Below are 22,418 nucleotides of genomic sequence, written 5' to 3'. Positions count from 1 at the left end.
AATGGTCCTTGAAATAAGTAATGTCTTCAAGTGTGTTAAACAAAAATACTTTTCAAAACAACACCAAAAAAGTCAATGTGCTTTTAAAGGCTATGATCTGTATCCCTCGCAGATGATCTTTGTTTGCAGATTTGTTTTTTATTTATCGATGTATACTTAACCTGTAAAATCTTGACAGGTATATTCCTTGTTTATTAGATACGGATAGAAAATATACAATTAAAAATATGTGATTACATTATTTTATTTCAGGTTTTAGAAAAGACGCAATACAAGAATCCTGTCTTGAATATGATTCATTTGGACCGATTCCAAATATTACAGAAATTGGTATGTCTTATAATCATAGTAAGTTTATGACATAATAAGAAATTTGCAGTTAATGTACACAATTTTGGCATAGAAAACGGCTAATTAATGTTATTTACATATCATAATGTTTACCAAATAATAAAGACTATTTTTATTTCTTAACTTTATCTGATCACGTAACAAATAAACTTTATTATTTGTAAGAAGTTTGTCGGATATAACCTGGGAAAGCCGACAATTGTCGAAAACCGGATAACTCTTTAAACGGAGTTTACATTACAGTGTAAATGCACCTTCTTCCGTGCTTAACATCTGCAGAATATTGGGCACATTTAAAGCCTAAATCCGCAGTTTGGAGGATTAAATAAGTCCAAAGGCGTCTGCAGATGTGAAAGCACGAACAAACATGCAGTACGTAGCCCAATTTTTGCATAAAAGTAAACGTTTCATTAGGTTCTTTGTTTGTTTTGGGTTTAACATCACATCGACACAGTATAAGTCATATCGCGACGTTCCAGCTTTACTGGTGGATGAAGAACTCAGGTGCCCTTCCGGCATTTTTTCAGGAACAAAACGGGCACCGAGTAAACCCACCGATTTCCCCGTAAGTAGTGGATAGTTCCCTCGCATGAAAGAATAAAAGCCCTTTTGGGAATTTGAACCAAGCGGGTGGGGGGCAAGTGATTTGAAGCAACGCCCTTAAAACCACTGGGCCCAGGACGCCCCTTTTATTAGGTAATTCAGCGTTTCGTTATTTATTTTTGTATAAAGAAATTGCTTTCGTCATACATTTTCACTTGTTAATGCGATGCAATTTGTAAGTTTTGATTTGATTTTGCAAATACCGGGGACGCCATTAGAGTTAGCTATTTGAGTTATGTATAATATAGATGCTCTCCTATACAAAACGGATCTCAAACAGCTATATAGTTATTTATAATTGTAAAATTAGCTATTAGATAAGTGTGACCTGTTATGCCTTACTTGAGATATCAACACCGCTGTTTATCACATCGGTTAACCCGTGGCGAATAAAACAGCTCTTTGTAGATAAAACTTACAAGATAAATTCCTCTTTTTATGCCATTTTTATAGACACAAATTTGTATGATATAGGATATATCGTATATTGTGAAGTAATTGATTACAGGATAAACAGGAAGTATCTTAATGCCAAAAATAACATGCGTTTAATTGGATACTTAGGTTATTTTGGACTAGAAATGATACTTATTACCTGTGCAAATTTTCAGATGCTTAAAATATTTCACTACAATTGACATAACGTTTAATGGTTAGATCCCGGACACACTGTAAGATACGTGTCTAAATGAAACTGTATTGTACCTTACAATGACGTATTTATGTACATATTTATATGCACTTTGTTAATATGCAAAGATACATTTATAAAACCATTAAATTCAAACTAATTGAATACATCAATAGTTATACGAGGTATGTTCGAAATGTTTTGCCTATTTCTATCTGGAGACTTCAAATTTCAAGTTAGCTCGAAAGTGTTCATTTCATGCCCTCAAAGTACTCCCCGTGGCGAGAAATGCAAAGTTTCAGCCGATGTATCCACTTCTTGATGGCGTCATGGTACGCTGATTTGGGCACAGGAATAAGATCCTGATGAATGGCAGATCCAAGTGCCTGTCGGGACTTGTATTTCCGCCCAACAAGGAAGGATTTCAATTTCGGATACAAAGAGAAATCACATTGGGCAAGGTCTGGAGAATACGGGGGGGGGGCGGTGAGGTAAAACAGTTACGTTTTCTTTCAATAAAAACGCCGAAACTATTGCGGAGGTATGAGAGGGGGCATTATCATGTAGAAGACGGGTATGCATAAAACCAGTGACAGGGCGTCGTTTCTTATAATACTTTTTCAGTTTTTTTGTTGTACTTCCCAGTGATACTTTTTCACCGGCAGCTTTAAATTGCGACTCCTTCACAATTAAAGAAAATTGCATGCAAAACCTTTTTGCACTCAAAGACCGTTTGGCAATTATTGGGCGTTTGTTGTGTTTAGTGGCCTGAAGATTTTGTCGCTAACTTTTTCTGGCGGGCTCTAAATAATGGACTTCAAGTTTCATCACCTGTGACGAACAATTGGCAAACCTGTTTTTTTTGTCATATTTTGAAAAAACATTTGAAAACAGCTTTTTTGGCCACCATAACCCGTTGCCTCTTTTTTGCTCATCGGTCAACAGATGTGGCACCCCATCTAGCCGAAATCTTCTGACTTTCAAATGCTTCTTGAAAATAAAGTAACCCGTTGATAGTGATGTGCCTACCTTTCGTGCAATATCACGAACTGTAAATATCTGGTATCTCCTTCATTCCTCAAATGATATCCTTTATTTTGGAACAATTTTGTAACGAGATGCAGATTTTTTGCCTACCTGATTTTTGTGCATTTTTGATCAACATCTACGCCAGACTTATAAATTTCTTTTTTTACATCGCCTGTGTCATTAGACACAAAAGAAGGCCCATAAGCAGTCGGGAGTTCCAACTGCTTCAAAGAGCATCCCAGTGTTTTGAGCGAACTTTGATGTAAAGCCGTTATTTTTCATCTTTTTTGTCGACGCTTTCACCAATCAATTTTACTACAGTGGTCAATGACTGCGTGTTTTTAAATTGTATATCTTAAACTTAGTCTAACATGTACATTTATACGCCGTTGTGTAGGTATTGAATTACCCTATACAGGTATGTATTTGTTTTTATCGTGCCCCACGTAGATCACGAGATAGAGGACAATAAGCAATTCTTTTCGAACAGCCATCGTATTACATTATGAATAATGAAGATGAATTCGGAGTTTCTTATGTGGGGAGTTTCCGTATTTTATTTATATGAGTTTCCAAATTTGTAATCGTTATTGGTTGTCTCGTTATTTTAGACATAACTTACAAAAACATTTATATCACAGTTACTTCTTATGTTAAATAACGTTTTCACTAGAAAATATTTAATGTAGTGTTAACTAAAACAGTTGTAAAACTAGGTATATAACAAGTTTGATTCAATTTTTCATTCCCAAATTCAGTTATCGTTCGGAAACCGCATGTTTGACGCCCGCCTGAACGATAAACCGCCCACCCATCACGCTAAAATATTGTCAAAATTGTAAATGTAATAAAAACGTACGGTGTGTACTCGCGTTCTTTTATTCGTTAATTATTTCTGCTGCGTTTTGGTGTATCTGCAGTTTCTATGCAAGAATACTTATCACTGCAATTATGTTCATTTGTAGTACTTAGTGCCATAATAATGACATTTATTAGCTTTCAGTCAAGTGTATAACAAGATATGTTTGTAAAGCATGTATGCCCCCTCTCTGCGGTTATTATGACTGGACCAAAATTGATAGGAATTATCTAGTATTTGTAATGACTAGACAGTAGGTAATTGTGACTGCAAAGGTTGTTTGCAGCAATTTTATGACAAAGTATCACAAATCTTACCAAATAATATATGCTGAATGTTTTGAATGGTGTAGGCCTCCTTAATGATGATTGCCAATTTGTTATATTACTTATGACCTTGAAATGATTATACTAAAATAATTTTAAGTTTGATAAATAATATCAACCAAGGCAACTGGAGTTGTTTAATTATTGGTCGGAAACCTTTTTTACGTACAAGGTCAATGTAACTTTGACCTTTGACCCTTAAATCAATAGATGTTATCTACTGGCACAGACCAATGAACCTGTAAAGTTTGAAGGTAAAGGGCTCATGAGTTGTTGAGATATTGACCAGAAAGTATTTTTACCTATAAGTTCAATCTGATCTTGACCTCAGAACCCTTGACCCCAAAAATCTATTGAGGTCATCTTCTGACCAAAAGCAATGTATTTGTGAAGTTTGAATGTCAAGGGTCCATGGGTTGTCAAGTCATTGACCGGAAACTGTTTTTATGATTTCAAGGTCAGTATGCCTTTGACCTTTGACCGCTTGACCCAAATTAATAAGTGTCAACTACTTGCCAAGTCCAATGCACTTGCGAAGTTTGGGAACCAACAACCTATGATTTGTCAAAGTTATCGATCGGAAAACGTTTTTTAACCTACAAGATCAATATGACATTGACCCCTTGACCCCAAAATAGATAGGGTCATTTCCTGATCATGAACAATCACCATACCAAGTTTGTAGTTCCTAGGCCTTAGCGTTCTTTATTTATTGAAAGGATTTTTTTTTAACTATAAGGTCAATGTTTGAAAGGGACATATTCATGTTAATATATACTTTTTCGGAAAAAAAATAACAACAAAAACATTTATATTTCAGGGACATCAACGAAAAAGATATTAAGAATAGGCACTTGCGAAAAGATCGGTAATATATCAAAGGAAAACAAAAGGGTCAATGACATAACATACAGAATGCTAGAAACACCCTTTGTTGTTTTAAAGGTAATGATAATGTAAATTAAGTCCATCTTCTAATTGATTGTACATAAGTTAAATTTTACGCGTGCACTTTATCAACATATTAAAACTTTAAACAAATATTAATAATTAAGAAAAGAATTCAGTGCAATAAATTAAATACTGAAAAATAAGATTTAAATATTAATTATCGAACAAAAATAGTGAAGCATATAAAATTGTTTGTAAATCAGAGAAAAAACTAAAAAAAGAATTCAGAGTTAACAAATTGACAAATTGGAATTCTTTTTTTTTCTTGGACAGTGCTGATACATATACATGTATTTGAAGCTCACTTCTAAAGTTACCTTACAGTAATGCAAGAAAATCATACATAGTTTTGTTTAATGTATTTGATATAATCAGGGTTTAACAAATAATAATTATAGTAGAAACTTAAAAAACAATAGCTTTTAAACTTTTCTTAAAAGAAGAACAACATTTTCATCGATTGTATGTTATTTATAAATTCGCAAATAAGTGCAATAAATTAAGTAATAAACTTACACGAATTTAATATTCTATTTATCACATACCTAAAATAAAGACCGTTTAAAGTGAAATAAGAGTCATTTTTCATTGACGCGCCTATAGTATAACGCTCACATTTAGCGCGTCTTTACACTATGTTTGTATAACGCTAATGACGTCACGTCAAAATATATGCACGGCCGTGCAATACCATTTTTACGGAGTCGCAAAATCGGCACGGGTGTGTGATAAAATAGAATATGAAGCATGCACAAGAAATGGTTAATCAGGATCTTATGAACAGAAATAAATGTTTTCGGGTCGGCTTGACAGCAGGGCAAAATGTCTCAAAGATAATGAGCAAACGATTGAAAAAAATTTTACGTATTCTCACATCATGAACCATTTATGTTGCCTAATTACTTACTTCATTGATATTATTCACGGTGTAAATGATATCAATTTCGAATTTTGTTTTCAGTTGTGCCAGAATAATTTTACAACAAATCAGTTTAATGCCGTCCCTCGATTTCTATACTACTAAAATCCATCCATTCATTACTTTCAAACGACGATAAACTTAAGGTAGACCATGGGTATTGCACTACATCCACTTTGAAGAATATTTAAATAGGATAGAGTCACTTGTCAATTAAATTGAAATTCAGGGGCGAGGGTTCAAAACCCAGATTGGGCAACTTTTTTTCTTTCTTTTTTTTCTTTTTAACATCTTTTTTGTATCTCTCAGATCCCTTATGGAAGAAAAAAGTGTTTGATTTTAGTTATATAATTATTAGAAGTACTTATTTGCAAATTGTTGTCAAATTTAATAGCAAATATGATACCAGATATTTTCAAAGTTTAATAAAAATAATACTACACAATACAAGTATTTTATATTTCGCAAGTTCAACCAATATACCTTTAAAAAATGTAGGCAAACATTGAAAACAGCCCCTCATTGGAGTAAATTTTAGAGATATTTTGATTTAGGCTTTCTATAAAGGGAAATTGTCAAATTAGTGTTAAAAGTGGGAAGGGTAACATTTTTATATGCATGAAAAACATTTTGTTTACAAACAATCATTTTGCTTGTTATTTGTTACCTAAACGTTATTATTTGTTTCTTAACAATGAGCAATAGGAAAACATTTTTCATAAAGATGATATTATAGATTATTTATAGTTTCCTCATGTCTGATAGCAAAGTTTTAGTTCAGAAATATATCCATAACTCATAAACCACGCGGTAAATTTTATTCAAATTTTGCATATAGATGACCTTTAAGACATATAACAGTCCTGTGTTGTCAATTTTACAGTTCCTTATGGTGCCCATTACCCATGAGTATAACCACCGACATTGCGGTAGCTTTCCCATTTTGAAATAATTATCCAATGTTCTTGGCCACATTTGGATAAACAGTTGTAAGGGGAAAGTGATCAGCAAACTTGAACAGGCTCAACCAAACCAAGCCTGCATCATTTTCAGTTTTCCCGTGTTGCTTTTCTTTAGGGATTCTGTTTTTCTCTATCAGTGTAATTTGTGCTGTGTGACTGTTGTAAAAGAAAGTATCCCCGTACATTTTATTAAAGATGTTATATTTTTTATCCGTAAAGATCGTTCAGCACGACATTATTGTTGTGCATACATGTATGTTATGTTGTATTTTTAGTTTCTTCTATTTTCTTTTCAACTTGGGTGGTTCCAGTATTCCTACCTGAAAACAGTATAATCACCCTTAGGATATGTTGCCTGCTTTTTAGCTCGACTATTCAAAGAATATGAGAGCTATTGTAGTCGCCCCGGCGTCGGCGTCAGCGTCCGCGTCGGCGTCTGCGTTGGTTAAAGTTTTTTGTTAAGTCAAATATCTCAATTATTACTTGAGATATTCAATTGAAACTTATAATACTTATTTATAGTAACAAGGTACATCAAATTGACAAGTTGGATAACTCTGCCTACAATATTGACAGAGTTATGCCCCTTTTAAACTTAGAAATTTTGGTTAAAATTTTTTTGTAAAGTCAAATATCTCAATTATTGCTTGAGATATTCATTTGAAATTTAAAATACTTTTTTATAGTAACAATGTACATCAGTTTGCAAAATTGCATGACTCTGCCTGCAATATTTGCAGAATTAATTGCCCCTTTGAAACTTAGAAATTTTGGTTAAAGGTCTTCAAAGATATTTACTTGAAACTTTACACATGCACTTAGGGTCAAAATTGGAGGGTCATAATTGTATGTCTTGCATTAAGGCTGATTCATATTCCCCTTTCTATTTAGTCTCTTGGTTAATGTTTTCATGCAAGTTTTACATATTTCAATAACTATTAAAGATATTTATTTAAATTTTCACATATGCATTTAGGGTCATAATTGTAGGTCACTGACAAAGATCCAAAATTCTATCTTGCATTTAGGCTGATTTTTCTCCCCTTTTTTTAAAGTTTTGCTTGTAAGCTGTTATCTCAATAACTACTGAAGGGTTTGTGCCTTTTTTGGGACAATTTTATGCATTCATAATAATAAAGCAGTGATCTACTTGCTACAACATCTTAATAACAAGCCTTTGTAGCTTTTCTGTCAAATTTATGTATTCATAGGTAATTAGTATTATTATACTCAATAAAACACCCTTGTGACATTACCTTCCGAATAGTCAAGCAAATACTGTATAATTAGACTCTCTCTAAGGCCTATAACATGAATTTATAAAAAAAAGTTAGCCCTTTTGTGAACTTAAAAAATTTAACATTATCAAGGTTCTTTTACTATCAAGCACTTAGAATAGTCGAGCGTGCTGTCCTACCGACAGCTCTTGTTAAATTTGTCTTTTGACGTCTTATTTTTGATATGCAGGATTCATAAACTCAGATTACCTTTCAAAATTCCATTTTATTTAGTTCCGTCCTATGTCCTATGTTTTCTTGTTTAGAGCACACGCATTCCTTTACCTGGGGACCATACGCCGCTATTCATGGAATGACACTTCTGTGTCACATTGAAGGTTTCATAGTAACCGCCTTATGAAGACATCTGCAGATGTTTCTTTATTCCAAATTTAACCATTTTTCTGCTTCAGCCAGTGCTAGTGGGCGTGTATGGTAACTTGCACTTCTTTCCAGTACCTTCCATGAACAAGCTCAATTAAACCGGGCCTGTACCATTTTCCATTTTGCCGTGTTGGGCTTTCTTTAGGGATTCGGTTTTTCTCTATTTCATAGATTTCCATATTAAATAACAGAGTGTATGGGTTAAATTATGCTCTATTGCTTACAGTATATATAAAGTTACGATACATATATATTCAAACTTAAAAAACAGCATATGTACAGTTGTTGAGTAACTATCAATCATTAATTTTACAGAAAAATTCTAGACCTTGCCCAAAGGAATTAAACTATCTCCAAGAAAAGAACTATTGCGGCATTGAACCAGGTTTGATAGAACTATTTTTGTACATAAACAATGTAATTAGTCAGTTTTGTAATTAGTCAGTTAGATCGAACCTAATTGATTCTGGTAGACAGCATTGCAATATGAAGTTAAATATGCATCGCCAACAAAAATTGCTAAAAGTATTCAGAAATTAATACATATGAAAGCCTGAAGCTAAGTAAATCACAAAGACCTATTATGCGTTAGGGTAAAGTGTGCGACATTTTATCGCTTGATTTTAGAACTTTTTAAAAATATATGCCTATGGCCTGTTAAATTAATATTGAAATGACTTATTTTTTACGATACAAAAATAATATGAGAATTATTTTGCCACATGCTTATCCATAGAACAATAATTGAGCCGCGTCACGACAAAACCAAAATAGTGGAATTGCGACCAGCATGGATCCAGACCAGCCTGCGCATCCGCGCAGTCTGATCAGGATCAATGCTACAAACGGTTTAACAAGTAGAGAAACTGAAAGCGAACAGCATGGATCCTGATCAAACTGCGCGGATGCACAGGCTGGTCTGGATCCATGCTGGTAGCAAACCCATTATGTTGGTTTTGTCATGGCGCGGCTAAATTAACGTTAACACAACAAACAAAGAGATATGACGTTATTAAATAAAACGGCATCATGAAATTCCCAATCCGCTTAATTATATATCTAGTATTCTCGTCAAAGTTTTGTTGTTTTCGTAAATAATGATGAATTATGTTGTGTTATTAATCATTCTGGTCTTCCTATCGTCATGGAAGAATCTTACATCTGAACTTTGACATTCGTACGTAATTTTACAACAACACTTTCAAATTTAATATTCATTTCATAATAAAATAATGCTTACCTTCTCGTATGATTTTCTATTTTTGCCTATTTATGTAATACAACTCATGATATTTCATTTTACATATTAATCGACATTGTTAGACATTTTTCGCTTTTTGTGAATCTAGTGTTATTCTTATTATACTTTAAGTATTTAAACAACGTTCAAATTAAAGTCATTTTCGTTATTAATAGGTACTTCAAACTTAATGATCATTTATATGTATTTTAGATTTAAATTATATATATTTTTGAGATTCATGCAGATTTCCGACATCTAATACTTTGTTTTAATTATTTCAGAGGCTAAGGGATTTGGAACACGTAAGTAAATTGTTTATTTCCTACGATTTACCACATAGCAAATTCTCTACCTCCTATATACGCGAAATAACGCACTTTCGAAACTTCCCCCACCCCCCCTCTTTTAGGCCTCAAATAGTGAAAAAACGTCCTGTTTGGGCCCTTAACACATGTTTTCGCTTGATAAATGTTGATCAAAAAAGTGATCACTTTTTCGGCGCCGATCCCACCAATAAGGTACATCACGGGGTTGCCAGAAGGGGGCTGGCCCCTTATAATTAGGGGGTTTGAAGAGGGTGGCAGTCCCCCTCATCGCCAAGAAAATTTTGGACTTGTGAGAGGCTAAAAGTAACCTCAGGTTGATCATAGGGTAACGTGTAACCAACACTGAAAAGCCTTTGACCTATCTGAAACCATTGAGAAGTTGCAGCACTTCGAAATCAATTTTGATGGAAAAAATCAACCCAAAATAGTGATTGTGGCAATTTTGAGATGTCCCTTCGTTGCCATGGTTACAGGAAATTTAGGACTGAACAAGTTGTTACAAAGGCAGGCAATGGTCCAGTCAACATTTGTGTCAAGTTTGATTAGTATTGAATCAGTTTTTTTAGTTTTATAACAATTTGAACTTGTAACGGGAGACTTTTCAATGAAAACGGCCTTTTTTTCACGTAATGCTCATGCAGTAATGAGTTAAACAACTGATTTCACCCATGCAACAAGTGTAGTTCAAGATATGCCATCAAACCCATTGATTCCACTGTAAGATATTCTGTTTGTACATTTTGTTTAAAAAACAGAAAAATATGAAGAATGGTTTCTCCACACTAAAAAATGAACAATGCCATAAAATATATGTAGCGTTGTAAAAATTAATTTTGTAACGATTATTTATATGTAAATACATGATAAAATGCCGTGAAATTCAAGCTGAAAAGTGTTCAGAAAATGCTTTATCTGACTGATTCCGGTTGAGAGAAAGTTCATGGCCATACAACATTACTAATGACATCAGAAATAATAATGAGTTGAATAGCAGCACACATAATCATACCGATACCAATCATATAATCCAATCTTATTTTCGTTTTACATAACTAATTTAAAAACGAATTGAGCAGTGCAAAACACACACTTTGGTTTATATCATTTTCTTGCTTTAATCGGCGTTTTGCAGTTTTTGTCTTTTCAAAGGTACATGTGCATAAGAGTTGCATGGAATGTCTTAATCTAAAATAACGTTCACAACACTGATCGGAAGAGATAATGTTTATGATTTGGAGTGAAGCTCGAAATCTTTTTTGATTTTGCCTGAGGCAGTTTTGAGCAAATGTTAGTCTCCGCTAAATTCACCGTTATTCTAAGTCCTTTGGGCTGTTGGCTGACAACATCTGTGCAATTTGATTTTAAATGAAAACTAGCACTTTCAAGTTTTCACCAATACTTTAAAATATATGTAACTACACGTTATGAGAAAAAAAATTGCTATATTTCACATTTTATTCTTTTAGCTTTAACTTAACAGTTAATGATATTTCCTAATTATACATGATTATATACATGCATATTATATATAGCAAATATTGTAATCTTTTATTATCATTATATGGCAAAGTTGTTAGCACATGACAAAAGAATTGGAAATAATGAGAATAGATTTTTGATTTCTTTATTCGCGCATTAAAACTTTTTATTCGTGCCGACGTTATATTACTCTTATGCATCATATTAACGGAATACAATGGTATTTGATATCATGCCCCCAAAATGGCAGATCGAGTCCAAGTGATATAATTCGCACTCGTATGATCTGTTTCATTTCGGATCAGATAACAGATAATCCATATTCGGTTTATATACTGTATTATATTTAGACTTGTACATTGTATTGATAATAACTGTAAAATTTGAATGTATGTGAGAAGTTAGCAGTGAATAGTGAGCTAAGCAAAAAGGCATTTCAATTTATATAGGGAAGTAATGATCTGCTGTAATGCTCAGCTGTTTTGGGCATCTAGCAGGGCATTCCTAAATATAGTGTAATAATGCTCTGCTGCAATACTCAGCTGTCTTGGCAATCTAGCAGAGCATTCCTAGCTTTAGTGAAAAAATGCTCTGCTGGAACGCTCAGCTGGCTAGGCAATCTAGCAGTGCATTACTAAATATAGTGTTAAAATGCTCTGCTGGAATGCTCAGCTGGCTAGCTAAGCTGGCTAGGCAATCTAGCAGGGCATTCCTAAATATAGTTAAAAAATGCTCTGCTGGAATGCTTAGCTGGCTAGGCAATCTAGCAGAGAATTACTAAATATAGTGTAAAAATGCTCTGCTGGAATGCTAAGCTGGGTAGGCAATCTAGCAGGACATTACTAAATACAGTGTAAAAATGCTCTGCTGGAATGCTAAGCTGGCTAAGCAATCTAGCAGAGCATTACTAAATATATTGAACAAATGCTTTTCTGGAATGCTAAGCTGGCTAGGCAATCTAGCAGGGCATTACTAAATATAGTGTTTAAATGCTCAGCTTGAATGCTAAGCTGGCTTGGAAAACTAGCAGGGCATTACTAAATATAGTGTAAAAATGCTCTGCTGGAATGCTAAGCCGGCTAGGCAATCTAGCAGGGCATTCCTAAATATAGTGTAAAAATGCTCTGGCGGAATGCTAAGCTGCTAGGCAATCTAGCAGAGCATTCCTTAATATAGTGAAAAAATGCTCTGGTTGAATGCTCAGCTGGCTAAGCAATCTAGCAGGGCATTACTAAATATGGTGTAAAATGCTCTGGTGGAATGCTAAGCTGGCTAGGCAATCTTGCAAGGCATTTCGAAATATAGTTAGTAAATGCTCTGGTGGAATGCTCAGTTGGCAGACTGATTCTGAGTTCCAGGATTTATTGTTGCCAAAGTTTTATTGACATTTTCGACTTCTAGGCAATTCTGAGGCACTCGCAGACTTTCAGGAATTTTCGGTGCAAATAGAAATAATGATATTTTTGACTTCTAAGGACCTTTAAGAGATTATTTCATTGTCCTGCGATTTTTTGAAGGACACTCGCAGACTTTCAGGAATTTTGGTGCTAATGCTGATATTGACAATTAAGACTTCTAGGGACCCTCAAGAGTCCATTTTGGTCGTCTGCGACTGATTCTTGGACACTCGCAGACTTTCAGAACTGGTTGGTGCCAATGGAAATATTCATATTTTTGACTTCTAGGAACCTTTAAGAGTCCATTTCATTGGCCTGCAGCGTATTGTTGGACACTCGCAGACTTTCAGGAAAGTTTGGTGCCAATAGAGATGATGGCAATTTTTACTTCAAGGGACCCGCCAGAGTTCATTTTTATGGTCTGCAACTGAATCTGGGACATTCGCAGACTTTCAGGAATCTCTGGTGCCAATGGAGATAATGACATTTTTGACTTCTAGCGACCCCCCAGAGTTCATTTCGCTGGTCTGCGACTGATTTTGGGACACTTGCAGACTTTCAGGAATTTTGATGCCAATGGAGATAATGACATTTCTGACTTTTAGAGAACCGCCAGAGTACATTTCTTGGGTCTGCGACTGATTCCTTGAGACTCGCAGACTTTCAGGATGTTAAGTGCCATTGCAGATCATGACTTTTTTACTTTTAAGGACCCCTTAATCATAAGCAGAGCATTTTTACCCTAAAATGTCATTATCCGCATTAGCACCAGAAATTCCTGAAAGTCTGCAAGTGCCCTATAATCAGTCGCAGACCAACGAAAAAGACTCTGGATGGTCAAAAATGTCATAAATTGTAATTATCTCTATTGGCACCAACAATTCCTGAAAGTCTGTGACTGTCCAAGATTAAGTCGCAGACCAAAAAAATGGACCCTGGATGGTCCCTAGAAGTAAAAAATGTCATTATCTGCCTTGACATCAAAAATTCCTGAAAGTCTGTGAGTGCCTCAGAATCAGTCGCAGACCAAAAAAATGGATTCAGAAAGGTCCCAATAAGTCAGAAATATCATTTTCTGCATTGACACCAAAAGTCCTGAAAGTCTGTGAGTGACTCAGAATCAGTCGCAAACCAACGAAATAGACTCGGGAGGGTCCTTTTGAAGTAAAAATGTCATTATCTCCATTGGCACCGAAAATTTTTGAAAGTCTGCGAGTGTTCCAGAAACATTCGCGGACCAACGAAATGGACTCTGGATGGTCCTAAAAATTCACAAATGTCATTATCTGCATTAACACCAAAAATTCCTGAAAGTCTGCGATCGTCCCAGAATCAGTCGGAGACCAAAGAAATAGACACTTGAGGGTCCCGTAGAAGTCAAAAATGTCATTATCTGCATTGGCACTAAATATTTCAGAAAGTCTACGAGTGCCAAATAATCAGTTGCAGACCAACGAAATTTATACTTTATTTAAGAATGCCCTGCTAGTTTGCCTAAACAGCTCAGCATTCCGGCAGAACATTTTTACACTAATTTTCAGAATGCTTTGCTGGATTGCCTAGCCTTCTGAGCATTTTTAACACTATATTTAAGTGACATAATGCCCATCCAAAGGCATATAGTGAGTGAATGGGTGAAAGTCAAAATAAGGTTTCATTTTGCCATGATTCCTTTCAATTTCATAATGAAGTTCGCAAAAACAATGAATAACTCACAGATCCACACAAAATTCCTGAAAATATCCATAAGAATTTACCTATAAAGCTTAGTTCATAAAAAGAGTGGGACAGTCTTTTCAAATTTCAGACAGATTTATAATTTTACCCTAAACATTTTCCAATATCAACTATTGGTCAATCACCATTTTGACAGTCAGTCTTTTGAAATATAAAGTTAATTCAGCTCAACTTGACCATGAAAATATGAGAATAATGTCACTTTAGGAATGCCCTGCTAGATTGCTTAGCTAGCTGAGCATACCAGCAGAGCATTTTTCGCACTATATTTTGGAACGCTCTGCTAGATTGCTTAGCCAGCTGGGCTTGCCAGCAGAGCATTTTTACACTATATTTAGGAATGCTCTGCTGGATTGCCTAGCCAGATGAGCATTTTTAAAACTATATTTAGGAATGCCCTTCTAGATTGCCTAGCCAGCTGAGCAATTCAGCAGAGCATTTTTACTCTATATTTTGGAATGTCCCGCTAGATTGCTTAGCCAGCTGAGCATAATAGCTAAGCATTTCTACACTATATTTAGGAATGCCCTGCTAGATTGCCTAGCCAGCTGAGCATACGAGCAGATCATGTTTACACTATATTTTGGAATGCCCCGCTAGATTGCTTACCAAGCTGAGCATAAGAGCAGAGCATTTTTGCACTATATTTTGAAATGTCTCGATAGATTGCTTAGCCTGCTGAGCATTAACAGAAGAGCATTTTTACACTATATTTTAGAATGCCCCGCTAGATTGCTTAGCCAGCTGAGCATAAACAGCAGAGCATTTTTACACTATATTTTGGAATTGCCCCGCTAGATTGCTTAGCCAGCTGAGCATAACAGCAGAGCTTTTTTTACACTATATTTTGGAATGCCCGCCAGATTGCTTAGCCAGCTGAGCATAACAGCAGAGCTTTTTACACTATATTTTGGAATGCCCCGCTAGATTGCTTAGCCAGCTGAGTATAACAGCAGAGTTTTTTTACACTATATTTAGGAATGCCCTGCTAGATTGCCTAGCCAGCTGAGCATACCAGCAGAGCATTTTTACGCTATATTTTGGAAAGCCCCGTTAGATTGCCTAGCCAGCTGAGCATACCAGCAGAGCATTTTTACACTATATTTAGTAATGGCCTGCTAGATTGCTTACCCAGCTGAGCATACCAGCAAAGCATTTCTACACTTTATTTTGGAATGCTCTGCTAGATTGCTTACCCAGCTGAGCATTACAGCAGATCATTGATTTCCCTATATAAATCGTAATGCCTTTTTGCTTAGCTCACTGTTAATTGCTAACTTCTCACATACAATTTGAATGACGTTACATAAATATATTGTGTGCGTTATTAAATGTAACCAATTGACTCTAGCATAAAGACCATGTATTTGCCAAATGCAAATCATATTTAGGTTCTTTTTTATCTATAAAGCCTTGTTTGCTTTCATTTTTAAGACACTGTTACTTCTTTTGAAAAGGCAAATCCTAATAACGTCGAACGTTTAAGAGCATGTTTAATGTTTGTTTTTTGAAGAAAGTTGCTAAAAATATGAAATAATTTGTCATAAAAGTAAACAAAACAGAATCGTGACTCTAATATATGATATACAATACAGCATAACTGTATTAAATGCCAAACGGAAACAGGTGAAAAAGTTGGTTATAATGTACAAATATATAAGAAATAAGCTATGAAAATAGAATCATTTCTGAAACAAAGTGGGCATGAAAACTTATATACAGTTGCAAAATCTATATTAGAGTCGGCTTTCACCTCGTCTTATTTTAATGCTAACTAGTTGTGTACTTGTCCACTAAACTTCTGTTTTGTTAACAACAATGTGTGAATATACATCTATAGATATGATCCTTCTGCATCAATTATTTAAATATAAAATACAAACTTTGTTTTATTTGATACCAAAATTAGGTAAGTATGTTAACTGAAGTAGTCCTGACAAACTTTGAAAGAACATTGACGGGCCATAACTCTGACATAAAAAAATTCCAACAATATGTACAACTAGAAAAGGCACTTATCATTGAAGTAAATTTTGGGTAAAACTGAAACTGAAGTAACTGAAGAGCTGTCTGGACAAGTTTTGAGACGGACGGACAAACAAACAACAGAGGAGTGCTCCCTATATGTCAAAGGGTACACAATCTGACGATGAATTTGTATGAAAATGCACCAAACGATACTGTGAAGCAGGCGACACATAAATAGTTAACATGCCAAACAATTATGATTTTTTCACAGAAAAAATCATTCAAACTCAACGGTGGTATTGACTATTCACTCTTGTAACATTTATATCAAATTTCATTTAAAGTAAAACAGAAGCATTAAGTATAAACTTTTAAATTATAAACACAGCCATAATTGTTTGATCATGAAAATACCGACGATTAACCACAACTCTCCTGGATAAGCAAGTTGTATGACGCTACATTGCGGAATGTCGCAGCTACTGTTTTACAGGGACACAAAAATCACTGGCCATAAATAAATGGCCATGACTCAGCCAAAAATCATTCAACCGAAAAAGTCTTGTAATGTGCACAAGAACTTGAGGTACCGATTTATCCTGTAACATTGAATTCTATTTAAAAAAAAGCAGTTCGGACAAACTTTACTATTTAAACTGACGCTTTCCGAACAAAATAAGTTTATTATTATAAATGTATCGAAGTGGAAATTTTAATTTCGCACATACAATCAAATATATAGCGTTGTGCATTTAATATGCTGAACTAAAATGATTAACTGGCTTTTTAATTTTGAGGTATACAAAACGTATTTTTTTAACAGGAATGATTTTTACAGTGCCGTGGTAAGGGTACTAAATTAAGGCATTACCAGCAGGAGCATTTGCGGTGTCAAAACTCAAAAGAGTTCTTTTGGTCTTGCCGGGAATAACAACATGGGGCGGTATCACTCTTCCTGATGCATTACCACAGGCAAGTAAGGTAATCAGCTCCTTTGAGTTGGATGACTTAGCGTGAATTACTTATGCTACCTTTATGTGCAATGATTTTAGGAGGCTTTGGTGAAAGAGTCAAGCCAGTTTCGTCCATATTCCAGATGTACTGACACTTGTCAAACAAATTATTTTCTACCAACAGAGACATTAAAGCAGAAAAATAGCGTGTAATACGCAACCTCGTCATAGCCATATGCCTACCAGCTGTTGTTACTTCCGGGACCCTTACGGAAAAATGCCTCTCCACCACTTTTCGGTAGCGATACCTTTCGGGAAAATTACTCCCTCAGAAGCTGCAAAAGATTCCGGTAAATCTTAGAAATGATTGCTTAGAAAAGCCTATTCCAAGCTCAGCTCTTTTAAGTGCGAAGGCTATTAGCTCCTCTTCCTTTTCCCTAGGAAGCAAGGATATCTTGCCCCATTTGGAACCGGCCTGGACTTTTCCAGATAACCTGTCGTGCAGCGTCGTCACGGGAACATTGTACTTCTTAGCAGCTGCACGGAGACCTAAAGTCCCGTTCTTCACTTCTTCAAAAGCGCTACTTAACGCTTCCTCCGACTTTGGCATCTGAAACGTTAAAGTCGATCTAAGTTTCTTTTGTTATAAAACGTTTTTCTTTTTTTCTCTTTACTCTTCAATTTAAATAGAGTGACTGTTTCTCATAAAAGTTTCAATAAGAAGAAATGATAACAAAATCATAAAGCCGAGTTTAATTTCAGAGAGGATGAACTGAAAGAGTGCTTATACATGTAAACACCCGTCAAGCAAACCTGCGTTGATACTATTATGACTTGAAGCTGTTACCCAAAAATGAGCTAAAATACTTTTAGTCCATAGATTTATATTATTAGAAAACAACATAGCAACATTTGATTCGGCGTTTCTGATGTTTAATAATGAAAAGTTTGTTAGTTGGATCGAAACCAGCACGTTCCTATTATTAAAATCCTCCCTGATCATAAATTCAATGAGCCACAGGGACTGAACAATTGTACGACTCAAGGGCGGATCCTGTTCGTGTCATGGGTAAACATCTATATTAAATAGATTAGACATTATTTTGCATTTTTGATGGATATCTGAAATATATTTTTTATGAAAAAGCAAAGAGAATGCTGTCATAACTGATGATAACGCTTACGTTCGACAACTTTTTTTTCTTTTTACTAATTTTCACAGTTGTGGAATTTTCACGGCAAACAAAAATTCAAATTTCCCGCTTCTTGGCACACTTCAAAACTACCGGTAAAAGCGTCCACATGAGAGAGAATGGATGACGCCGAGACGGCTAGACTGGTTCTTTCAAAATACCGGAAAATTTAAAAAAACACGAAAATGATGTCTTTACGTGACATACAGAACGGATTGCTATTGAAACTTTTGGTAAAAGTTGTTCGACTTTAGGGCAAATTGGGCTCAATGGCGAATTACCCTACTTATCAGTTAAGGGTCAATACAGTTACAAAGATCAAAGAACCCAAAAATACAAATGTTATGCACTATAGGATTTGCTACTAATGATTTCCGTAAACGTAGAATGAAATTGCTCAAGTAGTTTTTGAGGAGTTTTCCAGACGAGTTTTGTGATAGACAGACAGATGGACGGACAGACACGACGTGGAGGTGATCCCTTTATTTAGCAAATGATACCATAAAATGACATTGATTATGAATGTTTCGCCAAATCACCATTTTCAGCTGCATCGCATCAGAATTGCAGCTCGAATGTTAAAACAAAATACGTCTTTTTCAGATTAAAACTTTGGTACCGGGGAAGGAAGAACTTTGCATTTCCTCAACCCATTTAAATTGGGTTTTATAAAAAGGGAATTAACTAGAACGATATGACTTACGATCGGTTTGTTTGTGTGCCGCCATGCAATTCCATATCATTTCTGGTGTCAAATGTCACGCGTTGGGTTTGAAAAGTTGTCTGAAATTGATGCGCTTGCTGGTCAAGGAGATCAATCATTATGCAGACAACCTTAACCAGTCGTTTTAACTGTTGCATTGACAATTACTGCTTTAGCTGAGTTATGAATACTTCATAGAAAATTTTCATCTATAGATTGGTATTTTACACTTAGAAAGCAGGCATGCTTCGGCACGTTGATATATTAAATACCTGAAAATAATCTTAATAGGAAAAAAACGGAATTTTCATATGAAGAAATATATACATCCAGATCGATTTTCTTCGAGACGTGACGTTACTTAGGCACATTTACTTCATATTCATACGGATATTCTTTAAGGGAAGATCCTTCGTTTTTCAGACGATGAAACATAACTGACACCTTGACGCATTTTTGTTACGTATTATAGCGAAATAACATTTCGTATTTAAGAGATAATATTTCGTAAAAACGAAACAATATTAACGAAAAACTTCTTTGAATAATTTCATTTCGTAACTTGTCAGTACAGACAGCGCGCTCCACTATTTTCTTGTTTTGCGAAATGTCAATTTGTATTATTTCTTTTTTACGAAATATCATTTCTTTTGTAAAAAATGGTGTTTCATATTAGCGAAATATTATATGTTTTCAGGGAAATCTTTTTTCGTAATTACGAAATACAACAAGAATATCTTTAATAAATAGATGTCAGAATGAAAATGGTTAACTTGCATATGTTAATTCTTAGTACATTTATTGAACATTCTAAACTTAGGGTATCTGATAATTTCTGATATTATTCTCATTATGTTGTCAGATCTTATGTAAAATAAACTCAGTGAGTTCTTACCTAAAATAAACTGTTCACTTGAAAATGTAAGGAGACCTGCATGGAGTGTAAAATGTTTTGTGAGAGGAAGTATAGTTAAACAAAACTGAAATATCTGAGGAATTTAACTAGAAAGCTAAAGAACTATCCTGTTCTATTTTTTTTAGAACAATCCTTTATATCTTATTTTATAATGGCAAGAATGATCCTTTACCTTTTATTTAAGAACTATCTTAGAAAGACAAGAATTATCCTTTACATTTTATTTTTAGATGGCAAACGAGATTTTCAGATTTCACTTTGTAATTTTAAAATGACTAATGAAAAGTCTTCTTATATAAAGTTCTTCCCTGTATATTTAGGTTAACTGATTTTAGACTGGCCTTCGTCCGGAAAAAGTGTCAAGGATGTCAGTTTAGGGACACCGTTGTAAATGCATTTTATAGAAGATATAACATGTACAATGTTCGATACAGATGTGCCATTACTCTGTGTATTATTTTCGTTGTTTGCCTTACATTAGCAGAGCACTATTAAAGACCATGAACCGTGCTTTCGACGAGAGAACGCTTCTTTTTTCTAGTGAACTGATAAGATAAAAAAACATTGTGTTTTGGACAGCCTGGTCATTGACATCTTAGTCTGTCTTCGTCACGTTTTGATTTCCTATTTTTATACCTTGCAATTATGTTATGAACGCCTTTTATTGGCAAAATATCAGAGAGCATGACATATTTCTAAATATGAAATAACATAAAACAAAGTAATATTTATTATACCCATTGTTTTTACAGATCTGGTGTTGGACTTTGATTTTCAAATTAACTCGGATGTCAGTGGTATGACTTTAAATTACTGATGTAAAACATGCGTGATTAGTACAATAAGTACACAAATGCTAAATATCTTACATGGAAACATTCCGATATAGGACAGCAAACAGTTGAATTCAAAATACAATTTTAAGGAAAATATCTTAGCAGTTAAACACACATTCGGTAAAGGCTAAATATGAACTCTTTAGTGCTCTTCAAAACAAAAGTATAAGTAGAATCGTTTGAATTTTTTTTATTGTTATCTTTAAAGTTTTCATCTGTTGCATTTTATTTCGTTTGGGAAAAAGATTGAAATAATATAATCGAGTTTGATATCATAATTTGTAGAAATGATATATTATCAATTTAGTTTGTATTTCAGTAAATCCAAATCAAGTAAAAGAAGCTTTCTATTACTTTGATCTGCGACGATCAACAAAGGTGTCTAGCATATTCATTGTTTACACTGATTTCATTTATCAGGTGAGGTAATTGAATTTACGCATCTGTAAATGCATAAACGAATTTTAAAATATTTAGAATATTTTAGAAATTATAAACTTTTAAAATGATATTGGTTTGCCTTTATTAAAAGACGATCTTTAAAATTCCATAGTTAAATCTTTTCAGATAAATGTTTTGTATGATATTGATCGCACAAACACTCTTAAGGACATCAGATTACTGATAGTGTCATACCTTACATTAAAAAGAACTACTACTTACATTTACTTATATCTTCCTTACTTGGAAACATTTATAAAGAATAGAATATGTCACGACATTGAAAGATTTTATTGCAACGCAACCATAAAACGCTATATTTATCAAAAGTTAATTCGGTCATGAAGATCTCGTCACTTGAATAGTGTTCAAATGTTTTCCCTGTATTCACATTTGTGGTGCAGTACGTTCTAAATAAGATTATATACAAAATGAAGGTTAATTTTTTATTCAAAGAAGTTTTTCGTTCCAGACGATTGTGTCAGAATGCTTCTACGACGAAAAAAGAATGGAATTGCTATTTGACAAAAGATTAAAGTGTATTTATTCTATTACAATGAATATTCCTAGATATCAAAGACTAAGTTTTGTCAGGTACTGTTTTTTACTTACAATCACATATCTATTATTAATATTTATAAATCAACGTAGTCGAACAAATACTAGTTTATATTTTTTGATTTATGTATATATATTGATTCATTAAAAAATGCTCCATGTAAGAATGATCTCTCCAGGTCCCTATGTAAAGGAAACATCACATTTGCATTTACAGAAAAAAATATCATCGGCGATAGGTGTATTTAATTATCAAAGCATTTAAACGTCGACTCTATTTAAACCCTACACATTCAGGCCTGACTCAGTATGTTAAGTGTACTGACAAAAATAGTGGGATGACGTCATTATTGGCGTTTTTGTTCAAGCTTAGTTC

The 22,418-nt window shown here is 34.3% G+C and overlaps 1 protein-coding gene across 1 annotated transcript; it reads left to right on the top strand.

Annotated features, from left to right (window-relative positions):
- Nucleotides 1–252: 252 nt before the first annotated feature.
- LOC132760249 (uncharacterized) lies at nucleotides 253–21,472 on the top strand (the record flags this gene model as incomplete). The annotated part of the gene is made up of 5 exons (XM_060752192.1): nucleotides 253–330; nucleotides 8,608–8,677; nucleotides 9,817–9,837; nucleotides 20,960–21,004; nucleotides 21,363–21,472. Coding segments are annotated over 5 exons (324 nt in total), but the record flags the coding sequence as incomplete, so codon positions are not given.
- Nucleotides 21,473–22,418: the final 946 nt, after the last annotated feature.

The sequence above is a fragment of the Ruditapes philippinarum genome, unplaced genomic scaffold, assembly GCF_026571515.1.
Source record: "Ruditapes philippinarum isolate M1 unplaced genomic scaffold, ASM2657151v2 ctg10903_1_1_1_1, whole genome shotgun sequence".
NCBI classification, from domain to species: domain Eukaryota; kingdom Metazoa; phylum Mollusca; class Bivalvia; order Venerida; family Veneridae; genus Ruditapes; species Ruditapes philippinarum.
Note: the sequence above shows the minus strand (reverse complement) of the source record. Positions and strands in the feature narration are given on the sequence as shown.